The sequence below is a fragment of the Budorcas taxicolor genome, chromosome 11 (genome assembly GCF_023091745.1).
Source record: "Budorcas taxicolor isolate Tak-1 chromosome 11, Takin1.1, whole genome shotgun sequence".
NCBI lineage: Eukaryota > Metazoa > Chordata > Mammalia > Artiodactyla > Bovidae > Budorcas > Budorcas taxicolor.
In genome coordinates this window covers 11,849,146-11,869,931 of record NC_068920.1, presented here as the reverse complement: position 1 = coordinate 11,869,931, position 20,786 = coordinate 11,849,146, and the positions used below count along the sequence as shown (strand labels likewise).

The 20,786-nt window shown below is 43.2% G+C and overlaps 1 protein-coding gene across 1 annotated transcript in view; it reads left to right on the top strand.

Moving 5' to 3' along the window:
- Nucleotides 1-20,786, top strand: part of F13A1 (coagulation factor XIII A chain) — a 139,915-nt gene that overhangs the window by 41,175 nt on the left and 77,954 nt on the right. The window contains exons 4-5 of the mRNA XM_052648391.1: nucleotides 4,781-5,032; nucleotides 19,921-20,039. Of these exons, the coding sequence (XP_052504351.1) occupies nucleotides 4,781-5,032; nucleotides 19,921-20,039 (371 nt within the window). The remainder of the gene's footprint in view (nucleotides 1-4,780; nucleotides 5,033-19,920; nucleotides 20,040-20,786) is intronic.

Below are 20,786 nucleotides of genomic sequence, written 5' to 3'. Positions count from 1 at the left end.
TATGGTCCTGTTTAGCTGGCAAGATTGCATTCGATTTCCACACTCCAGCACCAAAGGGGTCTCCAAGAGCAACAGAGAAAGGGCAACCTATTCCCCGAGGCTGAGCTTGTACAGAGAGGAGCATATACAGGAAGTATGGGGACCTTTGGGACAAACAGCTTTGACAGGTGGGTCATGTCCAGGCTTCCCAGAGGCTGAGCCCCGTGTATTCCCAATAATACCATCTAGACAACTGTCATACCTTGGCAGAAAACCATTTTCAAAGCTTTATTGGATTTGTGATCATGTTTATTCAGGGTGTTGATAAATAGATTCTCCTACAGCAGCAAAGCACCAAGGTCCTACTCTTTCTCCCCGGCTTGCGCCGTATGCATTGACTTACATTAAGATTAAGCGTCTCACTGAATTACACAGTGGCAACTTACGCAGCTACCTCCTTAGAATGCTCTGTCTGCAGCAATAGACCTACCAAAGAATCCTTTAAAGATCCCGGTAATTGGAGAAGCCAAAAAGAAGCATTGTTTTTATTTGTTTTAATGTAGAATTCTCTACATGGTTTATGTAAAACAATTGAAGTAAGTTTTCAGTAAGTTTCTTCTGCTTACAATCAAAATAATTTTCAGACGTATTAGTCTGATTTGTCATTTTCTCCATGTCTAGAATTGAATGTCTGATGCATTTTGGTAAAGTTTGTAAATGAAACATTTGCTCCAGTTTAAAATACCTAGGTATTTGTCTATTAGGTAAACCAGACTATACATTGAACTGGAAGCTAAAGAGTTAAAGAATGCTGTGAGGTTGAATACACGGCAGAGACTGTTTTTCCAGGAACCCATCGGTAAAATTTAATTTTGATGTTGATCATGAAGTAGAAATTTGGCCCAAAATGGCAACAATAAAGAGAAAAAAGATTTGCTCTGAGGTAGCTTATACATAAAGTTTGATAAGCCTGGACATATGGTAAAATGCTCTGATGTTTAATTTTCTATTGAAATGATTGCTAAAATTTGTTATATATGAAAAATGATGTGCAAAGCATCTTACATGTATTATTTTATTTCACCATTGAGTAGTATTATTATTCTCATTTAATGACAGAGAAAAAGGAAAATAGAGATTTGTAAAGGTCATGTAATTTATTGTGATTATTTTATTTTTTAATTGGAGGATAATTGCTTTACAGGGCTGTGTTAGTTTCTGCCATACAACACAAATCAGCCATGAGTATATACATATCAGTTCAGTTCAGTGTACAGTCCTGTCTGGCCCTTTGCAACTCCATGGACTGCCAGCGTGCCAGGCTTCCCTGTCCATCACCAACTGCCAGAGATTGCTCAATCTCATGCCCATCGAGTCGTGATGCCATCCAACCACCTCATTCTTTGTTGATTCCTTCTCTTCCTGCCTTCAATCTTTTCAAGCATCAGGGTCTTTTCTAAGGAGTCAGTTCTTTGCATAAGGAGGCAAAAGTATTGCTGCTTCAGCTTCAGCATCAATCCTTCCAATGAATATTCAGGACTGATTCCTTTAGGATTGACTGGTTTGATCTCCTTGCAATCCAAGGGACTCTCAACAGTCTTCTACAGTATTATAGCTCAAAAGCATCAATTCTTCGGCACTCAGCTTTCTTTAAAGTCCAGCTCTCACATCCATACATGACCACTGGAAAAACCATAGCCTTGACTAGATGGACCTTGGTTGGCAAAGTAATGTCTCTGCTTTTGAATATGCTGTCTAGGTTGGTCATAGCTTTTCTTCCAAGGAGTAAGGGTCTTTTATTTCATGACTGCAATCACCATCTGCAGTGATTTTGGAGCCCAAGAAAATAAAGTCAGCCACTGTTTCCACTGTTTCCCCATCTATTGGCCACAAAGTGATGGGACCAGATGCCATGATCTTAGTTTTGTGCATGTTGCATTTTAAGCCAGCTTTTTCACTCTTCTCTTTCATTTTCATTAAGAGGCTTTTTAGTTCCTCTTCACTTTCTGCCATAAGGGTGGTGTCATCTGCATATCTGAGGTTATTGATATTTCTCCTGGCAGTCTTGATTCCAGCTTGTGCTTCATCCAGCCTGGCATTTCACATGACCTACTCTGCATATGAGTTAAATAAGCAGGGTGACAACATACAGCCTTGTCATACTCCTTTCCAAATTTGGAACCAGTCTGTTGTTCCATGTCTAGTTCTAACTGTTGCTTCCTGACCTGCATACAGATTTCTCAGGGGGCACGTAAGATGGTCTGGTTATCCCATCACTTTAAGAATTTTCCAGTTTGTTGTGATCCACACAGTCAAAGGCTTTGGCATAGTCAATAAAGCAGAAGTAGATGTCTTTCTGGAACTCTCTTGCTTTTTCTATGATCCAGCAGATGTTGGCAATTTGATCTCTGGTTCCTCTGCCTTTTCTAAATCCAGCTTGAACATCTGGAAGTTCTTGGTTCACGTACTGTTGAAGCCTAGCTTGGAGAATTTTGAGCATTACTTTGCTAGCATGAGATGAGTGCAACTGTGTCATAATTTAAACATTCTTTGGCATTGCCTTTCTTTGGGATTGGAATGAAGACTGACCTTTTCCAGTCCTGTGGCTACTGCTGAGTTTTCCAAATTTGCTGGCATATTGAGTGCAGCATTTTCAGGATCATCTTTCAGGATTTGAAATAGCTCAACTGGAATTCCATCACCTCCACTAGTTTTGTTCGTAGTGATGCTTTCTAAGGCCCACTTGACTTCACATTCCAGGATGTCTGGCTCTAGATGAGTGATCACACCATCGTGATTATCTGGGTCATGATCTTTTTTGTACAGTTCTTCTGTGTTTTCTTGCCACCTCTTCTTAATATCTTCTGCTTCTGTTAGTCCATACCATTTCTGTCCTTTATTGTGCCCATCTTTGCATGAAATGGTCCCTTGTTATCTCTAATTTTCTTGAAGAGATCTCTCTTTCCCATTGTATTGTTTTATTCTATTTTTCTGCGTTGATCACTGAGGAAGGCTTTCTTATCTCTCCTTGCTATTCTTTGGAACTCTGCATTCAAGTGGGTATATCTTTCCTTTTATCCTTTGCCTTTCACTTCTCTTCTTTTCTCAGCTATTTATAAGGCCTCCTCAGACAATCGTTTTGCCTTTTTGCATTTCGTTGTTTTTGGGGATAGGTTTGATCACTGCCTCCTGTACGATGGCAAGAATCCAACCATAGTTCTTCAGGTACTCTCTCAGATCTAATCCCTTGAATCTACTTGTCACTTCCACTGTGTAACCGTAAGGGATTTGATTTAGGTCATACCTGAATGGTCTAGTAGTTTTCCCTACTTATTTAGATTTAAGTCTGAATTTTGCTAAGGAGTTCATAATCTCAGCCACAGTCAACTCCTAGTCTTGTTTTTGTGATTGTATAGAGTTCTCCATCTTCAGCTGAAAAGAACATAATCAATTTGATTTCAGTATTGACCATCTGGTGACGTCCGTGTGTAGAGTCGTCCCTTGTGTTATTGGAAGAGGGTGTTTGCTATGATCAGTGCATTCTCTTTGCAAAACTCTATCAGCTTTTGCCCTGCTTCATTTTGTACTCCAAGGCCAAATTGCCTGTTACTCCAGGTATCTCTTGACTTTCTGCTTTTGCATTCCAGTCCCCTATGTTGAAAAGGACATCTTTTTTTTTTGGTGTTAGTTCCCATGGACAGAGGAGTCTGCCAGGCTACAGTTCATGGGGTTGCAAACAGTCAGACATGACTGGAATGCAAAAGTAGGAAGTCAAGTAAGGGTTAGTAACAGGCAACTTTGTTCTAGGAGTACTTATATACATGTATATGTATGTATATATATATATACATATATATATATATATATATACACACACACATATATCTCCCCTCCCTCTTAAACCTCCCTCCCAACCCATGCCATCACACCCTCTTTTAATTTGCCAGAGATTGCAAAGGTAATAAGTAGCATAGCCAAGATTCAAGCCTAGACAATTTGCCTTTGGAGCCTAAATTCTTGCCCAAGACATAAGCCTGAATTTACTAAATACGACATTGGCAATAAACATGTTTCAGATAAATAGAAAATTAATTACATATGGACCACTTATAAATGGAGCTCTGTTATAGGTAGTATGACAAATAATGAAACTGCATTCAGAATACACAAAAACGCTGGCCTTGTGCCCCTTATGTGTGTTAATTTGCTTCAGTCGTGTCCGACTGTGTCCAGCCCCATGGACTGCAGCCCGCCAGGCTCCTCTGTCCACGGGACTCTCCAGGCAAGAACACCGGAGCGGGCGGCCACAGCCTCCTCCAGGGGATCTTCCCGACCCTGGGACGAAGCCTGGGTCTTTCAGTCTCCTGCGTTAGCAGGCAGGTTCTTTACCACTAGAGCCCCCTGGGGAGCCGTTATATCCCTGAAAAAGCCACCCTAAGTCTTCAGAGAGCAGAATTTTGGTACTGATGGCTTCACATCACCCTATAAGCTCGGTTTTGGTTTCGCATCCAAGATTAGTATTTCTACATCTTATTTGAGTGCATTGACCAACCAACAAAAATCTTTGTAAGTACTGTCATTCTTTTTTAAAAAATATAGACCAGATGAATATGACCTTCAAAAAGTTATGAAAACTAACTGCCATCAGACAGTAAGTTGGCAGCAGAAGTGAAATTCAAACCCAAGTTTTATTATTTCAAGTCTAATGAATTATTTCCCACTGTCAGCTACTAAGGGGACAAAGTGAGAACAAAGGTAGCTTGTGAAATCTTACGGCTGTATTTCTTCTTTCTTCTCATAGGTCGCTACCCCCAGGAGAATAAGGGAACCTACATTCCAGTCCCTGTGGTCTCTGAGCTGCAGAGTGGCAAGTGGGGGGCGAAAGTCGTCATGAAAGAGAACAGGTCTGTCCGTCTGTCTGTCCAGTCTTCTCCAGACTGCATTGTGGGGAAGTTCCGCATGTACGTGGCTGTCTGGACCCCCTATGGGGTCATCCGCACCGCCCGAAACCCCGAAACGGACACATACATTCTCTTCAACCCTTGGTGCGAAGGTAAGGGCCTGGTATTTATTATCTCACTACAAAAATAGTTCATATATTTCTAATGCATCTCTTTCTGGGTCAATAGCAAAATTATTCTAGAAGGCATGTTCCTTTCCTACATACACTTTCCATGTTTTAAGGACAGAAGATGATGCAAAATTTGCTTTCGTGTATGAGGCTATAACTTGAAGTTAATGCTGCTATAAATTTACTTCAAGAAATAATTGAAGCTTGCCTAAAATTGCACAATTGGTTAATTGTGAAGTTAATATGCTGATGGAATTACCTCTGTGTATGTTATTGCTCTGTTAACAAAATGGGCTTCTTTGCCTTGACTTTCAAAATGGATAGGGTCCAGAAGATAAGACATAGGAATGTACTAGATGTTAGGCACTTAACTGTGTCCGATTCTTTGTGACCCTGTGGATTGTAGCCCACCAAGTTCCTCTGTCCATGAAACTCTCTAGGCAAGAATACTGGAGTGGGTTCCATTCCCTTCTCCAGGTGGATACGATGGAATACTATGAAGCTATAACAAATGACGTGAGTTTACCACTTGCAGAAACATGGATGGACTTGGAAGGCATTATGCCGAATGAAATAAGTCAAAAAGAAAAAGGCAAATACTGTGTATCACTTATATGTGGAACCTAAAAAATATAAGAAACTAGTGAATATACAGAAAACAAGCAGACTCTCAGAGAACAAACTAATTATTAGTGGGGAAAGGGAATAGGGAGGGGCAATATAGGGGTTGGGAATTAAGAGGTACAAACAATTAGGTATAAAGTAAGCTACAAGGATGCATTGTACAGCACAAGGAACATAGCCAATATTTTATAGTAACTATAAATGGAGCATAATCTTGAAAAATTGTGAATTACTATATCATATATGTACACTTCTAATTTATATAATATTGTACAGCAACTATAATTAAATTAAAACTATTAAGATTCATAATCTGGCTTCAGAAAAATAAAATAAAGTTGACCTTGTTTATAGTGAAACTAACTTTTAGCTCCTTAATTCAAGTACAGAAAGCATAAGTCTAATGAATTCTGTCAATTTGTTTAAATGCACAGTGGGTGTAAACTTTATAAATCATAACGCTGGATATGCAAACATGTAACTTTAATATAATTCAGCTTAATCTCTACTGCTATTTTGAGTCTTTCCTTCTGGCTGCTGCAGAAGCTTGATCTAGTTATATTCAAATAAACTTAGTCAAGCCCAAGGATTTCTCTACCAATCCAATTTCAGAACTCCATCACACACAGTATTTCTCCCTGTCCCCATCTCTGCCCTTCCTTACTTCTGCCACCATACTTGGTGTGAGGCTGATCTTAAGTTTCAGAGGCAGATGCGAACGCTGCGGTGACACGTGGGGGAGAGTCCACTTTTAGATCTTAAGAAATACGGTAACAGAACGAAAGCGCTGACGTAAGACCAGAGATTTCTCACACCATCCCATCCCGTACACGCCGCTCTCCAGTATCTTCCAGAATGAGTCTATATTAGCGCTGATTCTGAACGTGAAAGTTGCAGTTGGATCAGGGTGGATATGAACTTACACACAGACAACCAGTGAGCAAGGTTTTCTGCCTGGGTATAACATAAACCTGGATCCCCCTGACCCTTTGTTTGAATGATCTATTCCAGTATTCGAGCTAATCCTATGCTCCCCACCTGCCACCTCCATCCTCTTATACCCTCTAATCCTTATCTAGGAGACAAGGTTCATGGCTGATGGTAACAGCCTGTGGTTTGCCCAGCCTGGAACCCAAAGCACAGCCCAGCATGGGGGCTGTATAATGAACGCCACACACAACCATGTACACCGCAGCTTCACAGTCCCCAGGGTTATGCTTGCGTGTGTGCTAACACGGAACATATCACACGTCATAACACGGGACTCGTGGAGATATGGTCTGGCATCTATAGAGGAGACAAAAACAAAGAGACCACTGCCCAGGTGGAAAAGATCACACAAGAGGGAATCAGACGTTGTCCAAATAAAGCCAGGTGGGCCAGATGCTGCAAATACCACACACGCGCCGTGGAAGCGAAGTCCAAGGTGACTCAGGACACTGGGCTGAAACTTATGCAGGCAAGTACAGCTCTGATTGATAAAGAATGTTCTGCTGTGTGGCTGGGGGCCTTTAGCTTGCTTTGCATTCATAGGCAATTCATCCTCCTTAATCACTAAATCATTAGTGGGGATCAATAGTCATACCACGTTACAGAGGCCAGGGGTGGATGGAGGGAGAATTATTGGTTAGCTTTTTAATTTAATTGTGCTAACCAGGCTTCAGATCCATCCCAGAAAGGAGCCCTTCTCTGGGTGCTGCAGAGAGACAATGAGCCCACAAAGGCAGCAGGAGTGAGTTGGGCACTTAGTGTGAAGTCCTCTCACTTTTCTGACCACTCAGGAACTCTGAATTGTTGAAAGCATTTTCCTGTTTCAGTTCAGACCTTTCCAGATTGGTCGTCTAGAATTAGTGCCAGATCATGTACCCTGAAAGATGTCAGCATCCCAGCCTATGCTTAGTCCTCAGGGCAACATTCGACAGCTCTCTTTGATAGGGCATCAGTCACTTTCATGGGGCTCGTCTTGTCTGAACATTTCCCGCCTCATTCCCCATCACTGATGCAGACTTCATCCTAGCACAGTATCTGGTACACGCACCCTTGCTCAGTCACCTAGTCATGCCCAACTCTTTGTGACCCCATGGACTGTAGCCCACCAGGCTCCTCCGTCCCTGGGATTGTCCAGGCAAGAATCCTGGAGTGGGTTGCCATTCCTTCTCCAGGGGATCTTCCTGACCCAGGGATAAAGCCTGCATCTCCTGTGTCTCCTTCATTGTCGGGTGGCTCCGTGGTCTGGTAGATACTTAATGTGTAATAAACGCTTGCTGCATTGATTTCCTCATTCCAAGTAAATGCTTTCTAGATTCACTGCACCTATCACCACAGATAAGCTGTGAGTGACACCCCAAACCTTACCATTTGAAGGGAGTCAAAGTCATACACAGTGCATGGGGGACATGTGCTGTGGGGATGTGTGTGTGTAGACGCCTCTCTCTTTTAGCATCTGATGCAAAATTAGCATCTGGTATTTCTAACGTTTGCCCCAAGTGATTGATTTCTTTCCTCGTTTCCTTATTTATTTTTACCTTTGGCCGCACTGCACAGCATGTGGGACCTTACTTTCCTGACCAGGGATTGAAGCTGTGCCCCCTGCTTCGGCAGCTTGGAATCTCAACCACTGAACCACCAAAGAAGTCCATCTAACTTTTTATTCACTCTGACTTTGGCGTTTTCCTTTAAACAGAGAAATCAATTAAATGTAATGTAAGGAAATCAGTTTCTAATATCTGGATGCTTTTAATAGGAAGTAATTAATATGAACAAATTGTATAGTATTTTGACATTCATTCTTATACTGTTTGCTCCATAATTATGCATGGTCTTTTAGACCCTTCAGTACAGAATGAAGTGAGGTACCAGGCCTGGTATTCCCAGGGTAACAGTGACCAACACCCCTTCCTCTTGGAGACCGTTGAGCCCAGACCAGAATTTACACCCTCAGGCTAGAGCCCTTCATTCATCAATCCACAAATAGTAATAGTATATCTCCCACAATGCTCATGACCACATAATTACCCATGGGTACTACAGCACTATTATTAATTCATTCACACATATTAGGGATCAATGCTGAAGCAGGCACTGGGAATATGTTAGTGAAAAAGACAATCTTCGTCCTCAAAGAGCATCTGGCGACGGTTTCACAAATGAGCTGCTAATAAACATGAATTTCAACACTGAAAAGCACGGAAAGGAGTCGTGGCAGAAAAAGAACATGAAATAGGGGCACCGGCCTGGCTGCAGAGGGGATGGGTTTAGGGGCGCCGGCCTAGCCGGGGAGGGGGGATGGGTTTAGGGGCACCAGCCCAGCTCGGGGGGGATGGGTTAGCGGGTTACCTTTGCACCCTGGGCAGCCCCTAGAATAGTGCGTGCATACAATAGCACTCAGATACGTGGCTAACTGAATTTCAAGGAAGTTTTAATGGAGCTTATGTGACAATTTGGACCCCTTATGCATTCAGACCTCGTACTTAATGAAATAGCATCTATCTCTCTTGCAAGTGTCTGAATCAGTAGAGGCCCATTCATCCTTACAGCAAGTGAGTGTTATTTGGTGTGGCATCAATCAGAAGGGAACCCAGGGAGCTCACAGTAGACTTTATTTTCAGTGGCACATAGATGACCCCAGATTCAAGGTCTGAAGCTGTTTCTGGAGGGAGCATTTATAATCCTTAGCTGAGTGGTTCATTTTTTTTTTTTAAATCATTGGAGTACAATTGCTTTACAATGCTGTGTTGGTTTCTGTTGTACAAGAAAGTGAATCAGCCACGAGCATACACACATCCCCTCCCTCTTCACCCTTCCTCCTACGTACCTTCAAAGGATGCTCAAAGCTGGTGTCTTCCTGCATTCTCTGTTTCAGAAAGCAGGATCCTTCTCTCTTTCAGTCTAACATGGCACAGAGGTAAGGCTCGTGAATGTTTGCTGAACTGAATTGATAACCACCACTCCAAGAGGCAGGGAGGGGATTATTAGCTTCACATTTCAAAAGAAAAATCAGACTCTCTGGTAGTACATAAAATTTTCAAGGTCATCCAGAAAATTGAAACAAGCTGGGGCTAAAACATGGATACGCTGATGCAGGGAGAGATTGAGGGCAGGAGAAGAAGGGGGCGACAGAGGATGAGATGGTTGGGTGGCATCACTGACTCAGCAGACATGACTCTGAACAAACTCTGGGAGATAGTGAAGGACAAGTGAGCCTGGCATGCTGTGGTCCATGGGGTCTCAAAGAGTCAGACACGACTGAGCAACTGAACAAGAGGCTCTTTTATTTTCAGAACCAGAACCACTGGTATCCTGTATTGTGGAATAAGAGAAATAGGAAGTAGATGCCAGCTGGGAAACTTCTGTGATGTTCTAATCAACGCTGGAAAAGCCTACTGTTAAAAATAAATAAATAAAAATAAAACCAGGTTGATAGCTAAAAGATCAAACAAGTTTTCTTTGCAAAAAAAGAAAAAACTTTAAACATCCCAACAAGGGCACAGGCTCCCTTTGAGAATATGTGCTAAGTAAAGAATATCTGACATTTTTCTTTGTAGAATTGCTTCGTGAATAATAGTCTGTCTTCTAAAGATACTTTACACTAAAAAGTCCTTAACCAGCAAAACTGGAAATATAGCACAAATCAACTAAACTTCCCAAGCTGGCCTGAGCTGTGATACGATGCAGTGTCTTCGCAGGGAATAGACCCAAGAGTTGAGAAATCGCTCACCGGTGTCTCCTGGGCTGGTTTTATTCCAGAGTTCACAGGCACAAAGGCAGGCCCCTAGGGAGGTTGAATTAAACCATTTTAGGAAGACAGTGGCTCTGGACCCTTCCGGAACTAAAGCGCAGATGCTGGAAATGCCAGTCCTGACTATACTCCGGGCTTTCCGGGTGGCTGAGTGGTAAAGAACCCACCTGCCAATGCAGGAGACACAAGACATGTGGGTTTGATGGCAACCCACTCCAGTGTCCTTGCCTCTAGAATCCCACGGACAGAGGAGCCTGGTGGGCTATAGTCCATGGGGTCGCAAAGAGTCAGACACAACTTAGTGACTGAGCCCAGGTGGGACAGTGGTAAAGAATCCTCCTGGCAGTGCAGGAGACCCGAGGGACTTGAGTTCGATCCCTGGGTCGGGAAGATCCCCTGGAGTAGAAAATGGCAACCCACTCCAGTATCCTTGCCTAGAGAATGCCACGGACAGAGGAGCCTGGCGGGCTATAGTCCGTGGAGTAGCCGAGTCGGACACGACAGCAATCTGAGCAGTAAATAGACTCCAGTGTTTCCCAGATCCCATAGGTGGGAATCATCTGCCTAGATCACAGCCTCAGGGGTCACCACCGCTTCTGATGTACTTGAGATGGAAAAACACACCGTGATGACACCAATCTGGAGTCACAAGTGCTCCACAGAGAGCGTCACTCCCTGGAGCGCTGATGACACCCACCCAGCAGGTCTTACCTCTTTCTTTAGTCGCGCTCAGCTTTTGTATAAAGGGGAGGGGAGTAAAAAGTGTTAGTCACTCAGTCGTGTCCAACCCTTTTCGACCCCATGGACTAGAGCCTGCCAGGCTCCTCTGTCCAAGGGATTTCCCAGGCAAGAATACTGGAAGGGAATTGCCATTCCCTTCTCCAGGATATCATGCCAACCCAGGGATTGAACCTGGGTCTCCCACATTGAAGGCAGATTCCTTACTATCTGAACCACCAGGAAAACCCCAAAAGTTGTTTCTAATTCCTCACTCAAAATCCTTTTACCAAAAAGGTGAAACATTTCGCCTTTTTGAAGAGGTCAAATCACCATTGCTTCTAAAGGATCTCAAACAGAACCAGACTGTGACTTAAGCTGTTCAAGAGTCTCTTTGGAGATAAAATATGGGAGAGCATTCTAGCTCCACAATTTTCTCTGATCCCTTTGCCAGGCTTGACTTTAACGACCTTAGAAATGGGGCTTGCTTTAACTTTAAAATCGCATGAAAATAAGCAAAAGGAAATTTTCAGCCCAGGTGATGATGAATAGCTCTCCTTCGCCCTCTGAGGTTAAACGGATGCTGAAATCAATAGGCTTAACTTTCATTTTTACACGTTTGTTATAAATTCTCGCTTTCTCTGGGTGGGGAGGCCAGTGGTAATTTCCACAGGGGCCAGAAATCAGCCCTAGTAGTGAGTCCTAGCAGTTCTCAGCTCACAATTTGCTTTTCTTAGCGGCCCTACTCCTCCCACTGGAGGAATTATGAAATCAAGGAGGCCGTTCTTCTTTACCCCTTGCCTCCCGGTAGTCACTCAGGAGGAGTGGTGGTTCACAAGGCATGCTGAAGGTCTGCTCTGGGCAAAGTGCGTGGAGGCATGAACCCACACTCAGCAATGGCGCCGTGTTTCCTTTGGGGTTTCACCGTTGGTTGCTGGTTGTTGGCCAGAGGTTGCTTAGGATCAAGAGGTTGTCCGCAGGTCCGTGGTGCCGCTATTCCAGCTCTACAGCCCTCTGGGCCTGGTTTCTCCTATCAGCTCTCACACAGTTGAGAAGTGTAGTCCCCACACTTGTGCACACACACACATGCACACACACACACTCTGCTTTCTCACAGTTCAGATTGTTGGTTGACTAGAACAGTGAATTGCTTGTCAGCTTGTTTTTCCTTTTAATAAAATAATAGTATCCTTCATTTTACTAAAGTGCAGAACCAATCTCTTCCCACCTCCATCATCGGATCTAGAAAACCTCACTACGCCTTTCAAACTAATAAAAAATTTTTAAAAAACAAACAAAACCCACACCCCCTGAAACCAACAACATCTCAAGAGGCAAATGATTGAGTTTTCCTGTTTTTGTCAGCCTATCAAACACAGAGAGTTTTTCCGAGTTTCCATGGTGATGAGTTTTTTTTTTAATCCTAGCTTTGGACAACTATATTTTAAAGTGACATATCTGAATAAAAAGAGGGGAAAGAAAGCTCTGCTTTCCACATTCAATCTTCCTTTAAAATCATAAATAAATTTAAAATGAAAATCGAGGCTCCGCAGTTGATCCCCCTGCCTTGTTGTGGAGCCATGATTATGCCTGTCTCTTCCGAGGCAAGTTTTAATTCAGCAGCTGGAAGGAAACAGGTGGGCTACCGCCTTCCTATTCATGACGTGCCACCTGAATTTATGACTTCTCATCAACAATAACCCAGAGCCCCAAAGTAAATCCTTCATTTTCTTGGACTTCTCTCTCACCCTCCGAGCCCTGGACATCCATCCCCGTCTCTCATTCTAGCAGGGGGCATTTATGTTCCCAGGCGCAGTGCGCTGGGTGCTGTGCAGACAGTGACTTGATGCCTCGGACTCAATATCATAGTCTATTCGGGGGACAGCTTGGTATTCAAACCCTGGCTTCACCTCTCATCTGCACAGTGACCTTGGGAAAGATACTTTCCTTCTCTCTTCCTCAGTTTCCTCATCTGTCACGTGGGGAAAATACAGCGTCTTCCCCTGGGAGACATTATGAGGTGTTTTTTAAGAAACAATTTTACGTGTTTATTTATTTGGCCGTGCTGGGTCTTTGCTGCTGCTCAGGCTCTTCTCTAGCTGTGGCGAGCGGGGCTCACTCCTCCTGGAGGTATGCGGGCTTCTCGCGGATCGTCTTCTCTCGTTTCAGCTCCTGGGCTCTGGAGCACAGGCTCCGTCATTGGGGTGCACAGTCTTAGCCACTCCGTGGCACATGGGATCTTCCTGGATCAGGGACTGAACTCGAGTCTCCTGCGTTGGCAGGTGGATTCTTTACCACTGAGCCACCAGGGAAGTCTTCACTATGAGTTTTAATAAGTGTGTTTTTGCACCACATTAGAAAGTTCCAGGCATGGAGTAAACACTATACACATACTTGTTCCAGAAATAAAGAAATCACAGCACGGAGTCAGTGTCGTGGGGGCGTGTCACTGCAGCATCCATGGGACACTATAGAGCAAGGCTGCATCCAGCCTGTGCTGGAAGGACAGAGAGATTTAAAGGAGGGGGAAGTGTTATAACTGTATAAAAACACATCTATTGATGATAAGGACATTGATAACAAAAAGAGCACACCGTATTGTTCTGGAGGAAAAAGTAATGCAAAAACACCCTGAACTTGTTAAGCTCTTCTTAAACAGGTAGTTTCCGTAAATGCAAGCAGATTTTTAAAAATAACTTTGTTTTTCTCATGATGAAACTCTTATTATAGACACAAAAAATAATGAAAGCATAAAAAGAACTCAGAGATTTACAAATCATTGCTACCATTTTGGTGCACTTCCATCCATTTACTGTATTTTTGTATAGTTTTATTTTTGTGAGAGTGAGTGAAGTCACTCAGTCGTGTCTGACTCTTTTTGACCCCATGGACTGTAGCCTGCCAGGCTCCTCCATCCATGGGATTTTTGCAGGCAAGAATACTGGAGTGGGTTGCTATTTCCTTATCCTAGGGATCTTCCCGACCCAGAGATTGAACTCAGGTCTTCCGGAATGCAGGCAGACTCTTCACCATCTGAGCCACCAGGAAAGCCAAGTTTTATATTTAATTGACCATTAATTGAATACACTATTCTTTAAAATATATACATATGTATACATATAAAGGGGGTTTCCCTGGTGGCTCAGTGGTAAAGAATTTGCCTGCCAACGCAGGAGATGCAGGAGACACCAGTTCAACCCCTGGGTGGGGAAGATCCCCTGGAGGAGCAGATGGCCACCAACTCCAATTTTCTTGCTAGAAAATCCCATGGACAGAGGAGGCAGGCGGGCTGCAGTCCATGGTGTCGCAAAAGAGTAGGACACAACTTAGCAACTAGATCACCACCACCACAGTCATTACAGAAATGCAAATTAAAACCATAATGAGATATTATCCCACAGCTGTTAGAATGGCCATCACCAAAAAGACCAAAGATGGCAAATATTTGCATGGGTATCGTGTTTCTCTCACCCCTATATTTTCTATGAAGCTGTTAGTTCTACTTAGAGGCTTCCCTGGTGGCTCAAACAGTAAAGAATCCGCCTGCAACGTGGGAGACCTGGGTTTGATCCCTGGGTTGGGAGGATCCCCTGGAGAAGGGAACAACTACCCACTTCAGAATTCTGGCCTGTAGCATTCCATGGACAGAGGAGCCTGGCAGGCTACAGTCCATGGGTCGCAAAGAGTCAGACATGACTAGAGACTCAAGCAGATTCATCTATATGTGAATCATTTCCTCTTTTCTTTGGAGCAGGTGTGGAGAGAGCACTGAAGAAGCATCTACTTCTTAAGTCAGATGCTGTGTGCTTCCTGGCGCATTCATCCTATCGGGAGATTTAATGTCTGCTTGTCGATTTTTTTGTGATGTTCAGATTTACCAGTGGGATCAGGGTTATCACTCTCATCCATCCATTATGAAGTTCCCCATTAGCCTTTTAAAAATGATTTTAGCCTAGATCCATCAATTCATTAGGGATTGCAAAATGGTGATAGTCTCATCTCCCACTCATTTTGCATTTATTAGCATCAGTGATTTCGGTGCCTTGAGGTAGTATTCATATAAGCAAGTCTAGAATACATGGCTCTTTCCTTATTTCTAAGTTCTTAGAATAATGGGTTGATTTGTAGCACCCTACAACGGTGACCAATACATTTCTTAAATCACCATGAAACTATGAATATTAAAATATTTAATGTGTCCTAATCTTTTGCAGTGATATTATTTTCGATATTTTAATTGTCCCATTCTTGGCCGGTGGGAGTCTCTTTACGTTGATTTCTGATTTCTTTGTCATGAGTCCTAGAATCTTTAATAGCCTTCTTGTTTTCTGGCAGGAAGAAGCATTTCAGGCTAGCCTTGTACATTTCCTGACCCAGACCTCCAATCATTTTTCTCAAGGAGCCCAGATACCTTTTAATGGGGAGGGGAAAGGAGGAGAAATGGTGCCCAGAGGTCATAGTCAGGCTCAGGGGCACTTACTGCTATCACACTGGTTGTTTTTTCTAGTTCTTTTCAGTGGACAGAACTAAAAAATTGTGATTCTTTAAACAGAAAATGCATCATGAGTTTTTATGCTCTATTTTTTTTTTTTGCTAAAATCCTTTTATTTGTTATTTTCTTATAATGGATTTAAGTTTTTGATTATTATAGTATGCTCTGTTTGAAACACTTCACAGGTATTGCAAGGACAGTGGAAATAGGAAAATCTGTTAATAATAATGTTTGCTGGTGAAAAACCATAGTGTTAGTCGCTCAGTCATGGCTGGCCCCTTGTAGCCCGCCAGGCTCCTCTGTCTTTTGGGATTCTCCAGGCAAGTATACTGGAGTGGGAAGCCATTCCCTTCTCCAGGGGATCTTCCCAACTCAGGAATCAAACCCAGGTCTCTTGCATAGCAGGCAGATTCTTTACAGTCTGAGCCGCCGGGGAAGCAGCGAATGCAAAGATTAATTTGTCAAAAGCACAACTGTATGGGAAAAATAACCAGCCTCTCCCTTCATATATATTCTTTCTTATTTTCTTTCTGTAACTTTCCCAAATAGAGATATTCAACAGTAGCTTAAAATGGCCATCTCCCGACATTTAAATGAATCAAATTCTCCAATGGGTGAATAAAATTATGAGTAGTAACCTGGAGCTCAGCTGAGTAAGGCACTTTGCAGCCTTAAGTGGGAATGTCTTCCAATTTCAGAGTGATATGTCCTCAATCTGTACCATCATTTTAGTGAAAACTCAGAAAATAATTCTGGTGGAATGAGTTTCACCTCCCAACAGGATTAATAGATGCATGCACTGAAGTTCCTATTCTTCATTTGTGGACTGTGAAGACATGAATGTTAGCTGGAAGATCCATAGGATTCTAGGTCCAGTAGCAGATGGGATCACAATATGCCAGGACAAAATCACCTACATTTTGACTTACAAAGGCAGCAGTAGCTTTAAATTTGTGACTTAATTGCAGACCAGCTGCACTACAACTTTTTCAAATGACAAAAATACAAAAAAATGTGTGTTACAAAACTATCTCAGGAAAAGTGTAGTCTAACAAAACAACAGCACTGAAAAGGTATCTTGCTCCAGAGGTCAGCTTGGAAAAGTCATTACCAAATCTAAACATCTTCTATTTCATACAAACTCTACTCAGAAATAGGTCTGAGACTTATTTCTGGCTGAAAGTATCAAAGGGTTTATTTGTCAAGAAAGAAATAGCTTAATTGACAAGGATGGATAGAATGAGTTCATACTCATCAAGATTTCTGCAGTGTTAAGGTACTAACAAACATCCTTTAATGGCAGAATGTGGTAATCATGGAATTAATTATTGCTAAAGTAGTCTTCAGATGAAAAAAGAGAAAAAAAATCAAATTAAACTTGACACAACCTGACAAACACGTGTCAAGTTGCAGTTTAAAGGTTATTTTACAAAATATCTATATTTACATAATAAGTTCCCCATAACATTTTAAGATGAAAGTTCTTTTCATTTATCCTGGCAAGCTATAAATGAATAAATTACACTGTTTAAAGACTTATTTAATTTGCTTTTTTAAAATTAAATTTGCTGCTGCCGTATAGTCACTAAGTCATATCGCTTTATGACCCCATGAACTATAGCCCTCCAGGCTCCTCTGTCCATGGGATTTTCCAGGCAAGAACACTAGAGTGGGTTGCTGTTTCCTCCTCCGGGGGATCTTCCCGACTCAGGGACTGAGTCCAAGTCTTCTGCATTGGCAGGTAGAGTCTTTACCACTGAATCACCAGGAAAAACCTTATTAAATTTATTTATTAAAAAATTCTTCTTTCTCTTGAGTCCCAAAGAGAAAAAGGAAAGATCTGACATTTAATAGATCAATAGAAGTAAGCACACTGATAACTGACGGTGACAAAAAGCAGAGTAATGGTTCCCTGGTAGGGGTGGGAGGCCTGAGACAGGATTGGGAGGGAAGAATTACAAAGAGGAACAAGGAAACTTCTGGGGTGATATATATGTTTATTGGGCTTCCCAGGTGCTGTTCGTGGTAAAGAACCCACCTGCCGATGCAGGAGACATAAGAGGCAGTGGTTCCATCCCCGGGTCGGGAAGATCCCCTGGAGGAGGGCATGGCAACCCACTCCAGTATTTTTGCCTGGAAAATCCCTTGGACAGAGCAGCCTGGACAACTACAGACCATTGGATCACAAAGAGTCAGACACAACTGAAGCAACTTAGCACGCACGCGTGCATATGTTTATTATTTTGGTTGTGAAATTATATGCTTTAAATGTGTGCAGTTTGTTGGACAGCAGTAAATATGTAAATGTGTGTGTATGCGTGTGTCAGTGCACGCGTGTATTAACAGTTGCATGAAACTAGGTGAAAGGTAACCAAGAGGCAAAGAATGGAAAGGAAGTTACAAGACAGTGCTGGAGTACAGACCAGACCATGAAATCTCCAGAAGATTTGATCAAAGCTATAATACTGCCCAGAATGGGTCCAGGCTGGTTGGATGGAGCAGTGCTGGGCAAAGTTTAATATATACACAGATCCCTGGGGACCTCGTTAATATGCAGATTCCGACTGGATCTGAGCTGGGGCCTGAAACTGCATTCCTCACAAGGTTCCAGGTGGTGCTGACGCTGCTGGTCTTTCCACCATTCTGTGAACATCAGGGGGCTGGGACATTTGTTCTCAACTGTGGCTGCATATCAGACTCACTGGAGAGCTTAAAATTAACTCATTAGTTAATTCACTTTTTAAAAACCTGATGCCTGGATCTCACTCCCGCTCCCAGAGATTCTGATCCAATTGATCTAGAGTTCAACTCAGGAATGTACAGTTTTTAAATCTACCCGAATGATTTTAATGTGCAACCTTGAATATTCATTGGAAGAACTGGCACTGAAGCTGAAGCTCCAATACTTCGGCATCGATGCAAAGAGCTGACTCATTGGAAAAGACCCTGATGCTGGGAAAGATTGAGGGCAGGAGGTGAAGGGGTCAACAAAGGGATGAGGTGATTGGATGACATCACCAACTCAATGGACATGAGTTTGAGCAAACTCCGGGAGATAGTGAGAACAGGGAAGCCTGGCGTGCTGTGGTCCATGGGGTCAGACAGAGTCAGACACGACTGAGCAACTGAGCAACAATACTCCAGAGGGATGGTTAAAAGCCTTACCAGGAAATGGGAAGGAAAGATCCCCGATAAAGTAGCAGGATGGCAAGGACGACCTGGGCCGGAGAAATGTGATGAGCCACATCCCCGCTCAGACCGGAAGCTGACCATCGCCTAGGCTGCACACTGACCTGAGTAGGACTTAGAGCTGTGCGGGCCCGTGTGTGTTAAAGATGCTTTTGCTGCTTTCATGCCTGGCCTGGGAATAAGCACCAGGCTGATTCCTCAGTAGGCAGATGGGGAGCAAGGCTTTCCTGAGATTAGGGCCACAGGCAAGAAGAGTCCTTGTGGGCTTCCTGGCGGCTCAGTGGTAAAGAACCCACCTGCCAGTGCAGGAGACATGGGTTCGATCCTTGATCCGGGAGGAATCCACTAAGGCCAGGAGTCACAGCTATTGAGCCTGTGCCCTCGAGCCCGGGAGGCATGACAAGAGAAGCCCTCTGATCACATCTAGAGAGGAGCGCCCGCTCTCTACAACTAGAGAGAAGCCCTCACAGCAACGGAGACCCCGCACAGCCAAAACTCAGCAAACTAACTGTTTTTAAAAAAGATGAGAAAAGTCCTTGCGATGGAGGAAGATGGTCAGAGAGGCCAATTGGACACACTCTTACCAACGCGTGCACCAAGACTGCTCCTTGAAAGGAGACAATGCCCAGCCTCCCTTCTCTCCCGGATGGGCCACAAACCAGGCATGACCCATGATGCTCCAGCCTGCTAATATGCCCCAGACGTGTTATAAAATCATCTCTGGTTCTTTTAACGTTAATACTTTGGAAATTAGTTTTTTGATCTGTGTTACAGGTTTTTATCTACCTTATAGAATTCTGATTCTGAAACCACTGATGCACCAGAATCCTAAAATGTTTCCTGAGACTTATCAATTTAATTGTGCTACTTGGAACTTAGAGAGCCAAAACTTGTCAGCATTTTGACGACAAATGTCATCGTTTCCAGACTGATCTTGGCCACTTTTGTTCACCATTGTTAAAATTACATATTGTGAAATGAGCTACTTTTAGTGAAACAAGACTTTTCCCATTTTGTTGAGTAATTGCAATTTATGATCAGAATAAACTTTCAAGTGTATAAAAACTTTCTGGCTTGGTTAATAGTCATTATGTTTAAATTCCAATGCAGAGGATGCTGTGTACCTGGATAATGAAAAAGAAAGAGAAGAATACGTCCTGAATGACATCGGGGTTATTTTTTATGGAGAATTCAATGACATCAAAAGCAGGAGCTGGAGTTATGGTCAGGTGAGCCACTTGACATTTGTCATTGTCAAGGACATCTTTACTCATATTTTCAGTCCCATGTATCACTGCAGGGAGGTATGTGTCAATACTGGACAAGCACAGTTTCCTGCTTTTCAGGATCTGAGGCTCCAAGACAGCCTGGGTGCAGACTTAGAAGGGCACCTGCATAATTTATCAGCTGAAATCACATATTTCTGGTTATTACAGTGTTACAGAGATTGGAGCCTGTGTGGTTGGCATGGCATTCCAGTGAGAAATGCTCTCGCACTTCAGAACAGTGAAATCCCAGGAGCTCAGATTCTGGTATCCAGCCTGCTTTCCTGCTGTTGTGCTGTGCTCAGTCACGTCCTTCTCTTTGTGACCCCATGGACTGTAGCCCACCAGGCTCCTCCAGGCGAGGATACTGAGCTGCCATTTGCTGCAGCAGGGTATTCTCCTGATCCAGGGATCAAACCCGTGTTGCCTATGTCTCCTGCTTTGGCAGACTGGTTCTATGCCACCAGTGCCACCTGAGCAGGCTCTCCATCCTGGTTGGTTCTAACTAACTTTGAGAATCACACGCCCACTGTTCAGCTTTGCCCACCTGCATTTCTGACATCCCGCCGGGCTAAGGATCAATGTTCTTCCCCTGTTTTGGGATCCTTGCCTGGCTCCCCAGTTCCAAGCCCTCCGCTTCCTGAGTGACATACAACCTGTGACCATCGCTTATTGTCTGATGTCCTTGCCTTGGGTCCCTAATTCCTAACG